Here is a 7,035-nt window from a genome sequence, read left to right as displayed (position 1 = left end):
GACTAGGACACAAATGCGAGCTAGTGTCCCTCTGGACTGGTGGTTGGGAAGGCACTCCCCTACAGAGGAGGGGCCCTTCCATGTCATGATTTATTTCCCCAGGGAACAGTCTAATTCAAGCATCAACGAAACACAAAATACCATGTTCGGTTTTTTAAAAAAAATATTATTATAGTTAGTCTCCAAACATACGATTTACGCAAACCAAAATTAAAGAAAAAATTCAGCTACCATCCTAGTCATATGAGCAAATAAACCTTTTATTTTCCTGCATTCTTCACTGGTTGTATTCACACAGTTCAGTTCAGCCGCTCAGTCGTGTCTGACTGCGACCCCGTGGACTACAGAAGGCCAGGCTTCCACGTCCATTACCAAAACTCTCGGAATTGCTCAAACACATGTCCATCGAGTCGATGACACTGACAGTGTGAACATGTATTTTAAATAATCAGGAACCCACATTTTAGTTAAGAGGAAGTCTCAATTTTAATAACTGTCTTCATATTATTTTTTTCATCCCTACTGAGTTCATGTTTGTTTACTGTTTTCCCTTAAATTTATATCTTTTACATCCAAAGTACATGTATACGGCCTGGTTTTAAGCAGATTCTTTTGGATTGTTTTCGTATAACATACAACAGAGAATGTTATTCTTATATGCTCTACCAGGACTCCTGAAATCAGACAGACATGTGGGATCTTTTCAAAATTTCTAAGCATCTGAGTGACTAAGGGATTGCTCTGTCTGGAGATAGGAGGCTGAAATGATGCCCTATATATATTTTCTTTCTCAGCTTTTAGACCCCTTGATACCATGACAATTCTTGGTAGGTACATGTTTCCTGGTACCTCACAATTACTTTATGAGTCTTAGTAAAGTTGGAGTTTCATGTTGAGGGCTAGGAGGGGTTTAGGTGGGTGGTAAGCATGCTTGTTTTCCTGGTTAGTGGATATGCCATGGGCTTTATAAACTGTGTTGTACTGTGGTAACTGAAGCCACACTGTTGCCATGGAAAAGGATGGCAATTTGAATGAGATAATTTAGAGTGGCCCATGGAAATCTGTCTGGACAGTCGCTTAATGTACTACACCTAGTACGTGTAACCTCATACGTATTTCTTCAATTTCCTTCAATTGAAATGAGGAATAAATGAGAAACAGAACTGTAATTTGATGGTTAAAAAAATTAATCTTGGTAAGAATACTAAATGAACAATTCAGAATTAGAGCGACTTTTATAAAAATAGTATGATTATTTGAATGGCGTTTGTATTGTAGCTGAAGAACGTACAGCGGTCCCCCAAACTTTTAATCTAAATTCTGACACCAAAAATTCTAAATCCAGTCTAATGTAGTACAGAGTTTATTCCCAGTGATTTCTCATATTCATGAGACTGTCGCACGTTGGTTGGTTTTACCTGTAACGAAATCCTTTGTATCACTTTTAGAAAACACCACCTCTGTCTATAAAAATGACTGGAAATATTTAACATTGTAAAATAGCACGTGTCTGGGCAGAAAAGTCCCGTTTCTCACAGGGGAGCCTGCACCGACCTCTGCTCCTAGCAGGTAAACCGTCAGAGGGAGAAGCCAGGTCAGCCCACAGAAAAGCCTGTCGTGGGGTTCCTCATTTCCCCTTAGGCTGATCACTTTTTAGGAGCAGTTCCCGGGGGCATTCTCTCGTCCAAAGTCCTGGCTACCGGATCACTTTTTTTAAACCAGTCGGCCACCCTCGAGTCCCCTTGGCAAAAGCCCCTTGGGAGAGGACTTCCTCAGGTCACCTCCCAACTCCCGGCAGTTCTCTGCACCCACACCCTCTCCCAGCGCGGGCGGGGGCGGGGTCCCCAGGCCACGCGAGACCTCGGCCCCCGGCCCGGCGCCCGAGGTGCTGAGGTGCGCGGTGTGGGGGAGGGGCGCGGGGCGGGGCCTGCGCGGGCGGGGGCGGGGCCTGCGCGGGGCGGGGCCTGCGCGGGGCGGGGCGGGGCGCGGGCGAGCGTGTGTGGCGGGGGAAGCCATTGCCTGTTTAATAGTTGCTGCTGCTGCACTTCCGCTTCTCTCCCGGCGAGAGAGAGACACGAGTGGCCAGGCCCAGCCGCAGCCGCAGCAGCAGCCGCCGCGGCGGCACGGAGCAGCCAGACACAAAGAGAGGTACGGGGATCCCCCCCGCCGCCCGCCGGCCCCCGGCTGCGCCGCCGGGCCTCGGGGCCGCCCCTCGCCGCCCGGGCGGCCGCTGGGCGCGGGGCCGGGACTGGGGGGCGGCGGGGGGCCGGGCCCGCCCGCGGGGGGATGGGCGGGGACCCCGGGCCGCGTGGGGCGCGGGGGCCGCCCGCGGCGGGGGTCGGGGGGGGCCGCCGGGGCTCGAACTGTCAGCGCGGCCCCGGGAGCCCCCCGTGGCCGCCAAGGCCCGCGGAGGGGGAGGGGAGGGGCGCCCCGTGCCCCCGGGGCGGGGGCCCGCGGGGCTACTAGCCCCCCGGGGCGGCCGCGCTCATTGTTACCCCTCCGCCGGGGAGGCCCCGCACCCCTACCCCGGCGGCGCCCGCGCGAGTGCTGGGATCCCCGCCCGGCCGCGCCCCCGGGGGCCGGCCCGGGGCTGGGTGGGGGGCCCGGCCTCGGCGTCCCCGCCCGCCGCCCGCCACCCCCACCCACCGGCGCCCGCTCCCCGCCCCCGTCCCCCCTTTCGGCTTCCTCCCTCGCCCCTCCCCGGCCTCCCCGCCCCGCCACCTCGCCGAACTCCGCTCCCGGCCCCCGCGACCCCCGGGGGCCGCTGCACACCGCTCGAGGCCGGCGGGCCCGGCCCCCGCCCGGAGGGGAGCCTCGGGGGCGGCGGAGGGGCGGCGCGCCGCGCTCCCGGCCGGTCCCCGCCGCGGCCCCCACTCGGGGCCGGGAATACAGACAAACAGCCCGCGTCCGACTCGCGGAGGCCGTGATGGGCCTGGAGACTCGAGAAAGCGCGTGGAGGGCGGGGGGCGGCCGGGGCCCGAGCCCTCCTGACAGCGCCCGAGTTCCGCGTCTACACCGGCCTTTCTATTTTGTCTCCCTCCCCCTGCAGGGGCTGTTTGCGGGGTGGGGCGGGGGGTTCGCTATGTCGGATGACGATTCGAGGGCCAGCACCAGCTCCTCCTCGTCTTCGTCCTCCAACCAGCAAACTGAGAAAGAAGCAAACACCCCCAAGAAGAAGGAGAGCAAAGTCAGCATGAGCAAAAACTCCAAACTACTCTCCACCAGCGCCAAGAGGTACCGAACCCCACCCCCGCCCCCCAAAGCAGGCTTCCTATTGCCCGCACGGCCTCCGGCTGCATTGGGTCCGCCTCCAGTGAGGGTAGCTTACTCGCTCCTCAGGGCTTATGTGTTCATAAAAAGGGAAAAAAGGACCTTGAAAGCCCGAATTATTTCTCTGTTGCTGCTTCTGTTTTTTCTTCTGATCATTGTCTCCATGCAGCTGTTGTGGCTTGCCTTCCCCATATCTTGCTGCAGTTTGTAAGAATCCGCATGAGTGTTGCTAGTGACCTCCAAATCTGATTTCAAATTATTTGTCCTGTTAATCACTAATCTGTGACCCTCCCCAAGACTGTCATCCCACTTAATTACTAATACCTGCCCGGACAGCTCTATCACTGCGATTTCTATCACCGTCTTACTTCCTTCTCACCTGTTGCACATAGGATCTTTCTTTGAATAGTGCTTTCTCCACAAATTGCATAAGGAATAACTAACTCACATTAGCAGAGTAAAAAATTTAATAGATGGAAATGGATGTTTTCAAATGGGATTTAAAGAGGTTTTTCTGATTTAGAGAGTTGAGGCAAATTAATAAATCAATAAATGATGTAAATTAGTTATTCCAGGCTGTTTTGGGGATTCTTTGTTCTTTTTGAGAACCTCCACTTAAATTTCAGGGACGCTCAAATTTTTTTTTTCATGCTATTTTCTTTTATGCTATAAACAAAACAAAAACACTTTTGTCAACACAAGTTGAATTCACGCAGTAGCTCTTTTTCTTTTTTCTCTCCCTCTTATGTCTCTGATAGAAGTTACTTTTAACCTCCATCATCCTTCAGTAGTATCCTCTGATCCTCACAAGCCTTAGTCTACAGCAGATTCCTTGGAGCCCCCTTTCCTTTTCATAAATCCTGCTGTCCGGTGTACAGTCATTAAACTTTAAAGTGGCAAACCAGGAAGATAGTAAGGAATCGAAATGGTAGCTTAGATAAAGATGTCTGTCTTAAAAGAACGTAAAAAAAAGAAAAGGAGGCTTTAGGTTTCTCCACTGAGTAGTGAGCCAGAACTTTGAGTTAGAAAGTTTGTCCTGTCATTTTCCCTGACTTGAAATTTGGAAAGTTGATGAAATGCTTTGGTGACCAAAGCACAGGAGACGAAGAAAAGGCTCTGGCTGCTGTAAACAGTGTAGACGTGTAGAGTTAAGTGGCAAGGTGCCTTGGCAAGATTCTCATTTCAGAGAGGTCGTTTGATCGCATCTCAGCTTCCCAGGAGTCCTGAGCGGCCCTCTGCGGTCAGCCCTGTGCTGGTTCTCCCCGAGCCTGGCGTCTCCCCTGCCCACTTTGGATGGAGCCGTCTCTTTATTCCCCCTCCCTTTCTCTGGGCTCTCTGATCCAAGCTGGGGGCAGCTTTTGGCCCGACCTAAGGCAGAATATTTGTGTTAGTTCACTAGCATTTTTATATTTTGCTGGATTACCCTAGTGTACAGGAATATATTTGGGGATAAAGGCACAGGTGTCAAGTATAAAATTGTCTGCTTTATGTAGGCAAATTAGAGACGGTTTTTTTTTCTTCATTAGACACAATTTGTCTATTTATGCTAAGGAAGTTAAAAACTCATTTGGAAATGCCTGGGAAAGAGATGGTAGGTGTAAAATAAATGAAAGGCGGGAAGCTTCCAACAATAATTTTATCAGGTTAACATCAGCTTTAGCTCCCTGGGAATCTTGCTGAAGGAGTGGCTGTTACCATAAAGCAGAGCTGTGGTTAATAGTAAAGGTGAAAAAACAGGGGGCCTCGTATCCACGAAAGAACAAGGGGAAAAGGGAGGTTGCTGGGACCCTGTAGATGCTGCTCGGGGAAATTGATCTGGAAGGTGGGAATAGAATTGGGGCGGGCACATATACTAGGAGATGGGAAGAAAGACAAGCCTGAGTTGGCCGACAGGAGGTTACTTAACTGCCCATTAGAAGGAAACCACTTGTTGGTTTTTAGTCTACAGCTGAAGGGAAAGCCCCCACTGCAGGTGGACTGGATAAGAAATACTCTGTGGAACATGTGTGGATTACTCTTACAAATCTTTTCCCAGTATTCTGGAAGTAGTGTGAATGTTTGCTGTAGAAGTGAAGTCCATAAAGCTGTCTGGTATTATCTTTTTTAGGTGTTAAAGAAACAGCTCCCTTTTCAGTGAATGTTTTATCAGAGAGATTGGATTGACAAGGAGGATTTATGCCAGTTGTGCTTAGAGGGAGGTGATTTTGCCCCTGTACATACATACACAGCCATTCTGGTAGATGCAGGTAAAGAATCGGGAAGCCCACGATCCAAACTGCCTGACATACAATAATGAGTCAGACACCGGGGATGCCAAGGCCCCAGAGCTGATAGGATGATCGCAAAAGAATTGACAAAAGAATTGAGCAGGACGCAGATAAGTAGATACCAGAGATAGCAAAGCCCTTTCACGACAAGAAATGTCCTCCAATTGGAAAGTTTAAGGAACTTCCCTAATCACCACCCCAATCCGAAGTAAATTTCTCTTGACTTATAAATGAAAAAAAACTGCTTTCATAAAACCTTTTGCAATCGTAGCTAGCTAGTCCTGTCATCCTACCCTCAGAAAACCTTTGGGAAGAGAAGAGCATCCATTGGGATTGATTGCTTTTAGACCCTGTGTATGTTTTGTACTCCTGTACTGCCTATGTGGGGTTTTTAAATTGTAGCACAGCCCTTTAGGGCTTGATTCGATAGGGTCAGGAAAGGTGATAAAGACACCAGGCTGGGTCTGGAAGGTGGCGGAGGCTTCATGGCCGCAAACTTTGGTCTGAACTGATGCTCTGGGCACCTAGGTAGGCCCAAGACAAAGGCCGGGCCGGCGTGAAGGCCGGGCGGCGTCGGCCCGGGGCGGGGGATGGGCTCCGTGCAGTGGCGGGGCGCTGCGGGGACGAGAGCTCGCGGGTGTGTGTGTGGGGGGGTCCCGGGTTCAGAGCCCGTGCGGGGTGCGGGCCGGGGCTGCCGGGAAGTGCGGGGGCCGCCGGGGTGTGCGGGCCAGCGGGGCCCGGCGGCCGGTGCACCTTGCGGGCCGCGGGCGGGGTGTCCGGGCAGGGGGCGGGGGCGGGCCGCCGGGGTCCCCGGCCGGGCCGCGGCTTCGTGCGCCGCGGGCGGGGCCCTTCCGGGGGCGCCGCGCGGCCTGCGCCGCCCCCGCCCGACGGTCAGGCGGCAGGGCGGTCAGCGCCCGCGGGGCCGCGCGGGGAGCGGCCATGTTGGCTGCGTCCTGGGGACGCGGGCGGCCTGAGGGGGGCGCCGTGCGGGGCGGGGGAGACGCGGGGCGGCTGGCGGGCGGGCTGCGCCCCGCGCGGTCCGCTGCGGGTCGGGAAACCGGCCGCGGGCGAGGCACTCCGGAAGGGTCGCGGCGGCGACGGCGCCGAGCGGAGCCGAGGGGCGGTGCGCGAGGCGGGCCTCGAACCCGGGCGGGGGTTGTCAGCCCTGCGCGCGGCCACCCTGACGCGCTGTCTTTCTCTCCCCTCGCCTCCCGATCCAGGATTCAGAAGGAGCTGGCGGACATCACTCTAGACCCTCCGCCCAACTGCAGGTGAGCGCCTGTCCCCTGGTCCCCCTTCTGAACTGTAGAAGTCTCCTCTTCTCCTTGTTTCGAAGTTTTGCTTTTGTTCATTGGCCGGTGATTGTGGGGCGCTGACCCCGAGCTCACGCTGGAATCCCGCCTGGGCGGAGGCTCCGCCGAGTCTGCGGCCGCCGTGCGGCGGGCCCTCTGAGGGGACGCCTGTCCGCGTGCTTCTGGGACACCCCCTCAGGGCTCCC

General features: G+C 54.6%; 1 protein-coding gene across 2 annotated transcripts in view; it reads left to right on the top strand.

Annotated features, from left to right (window-relative positions):
- Positions 1 to 2,041: 2,041 nt before the first annotated feature.
- UBE2E1 (ubiquitin conjugating enzyme E2 E1) overlaps positions 2,042 to 7,035 on the top strand; it is a 60,819-nt gene continuing 55,825 nt past the window's right edge. Inside the window, exons 1-3 of one of the 2 annotated variants that reach the window (NM_001206216.2) lie at positions 2,066 to 2,148; positions 3,050 to 3,234; positions 6,758 to 6,808. In NM_001206216.2, coding sequence (NP_001193145.1) covers positions 3,083 to 3,234; positions 6,758 to 6,808 — 203 coding nt within the window. In that variant the 5' untranslated portion in view covers positions 2,066 to 2,148; positions 3,050 to 3,082. Of the gene's footprint in view, positions 2,149 to 3,049; positions 3,235 to 6,757; positions 6,809 to 7,035 lie in introns of both variants that reach the window. The other variant, XM_024986303.2, reaches the window with a different exon arrangement.

The sequence above is a fragment of the Bos taurus genome, chromosome 27 (genome assembly GCF_002263795.3).
Source record: "Bos taurus isolate L1 Dominette 01449 registration number 42190680 breed Hereford chromosome 27, ARS-UCD2.0, whole genome shotgun sequence".
Classification (NCBI taxonomy): domain Eukaryota; kingdom Metazoa; phylum Chordata; class Mammalia; order Artiodactyla; family Bovidae; genus Bos; species Bos taurus.
Note: the sequence above shows the minus strand (reverse complement) of the source record. Positions and strands in the feature narration are given on the sequence as shown.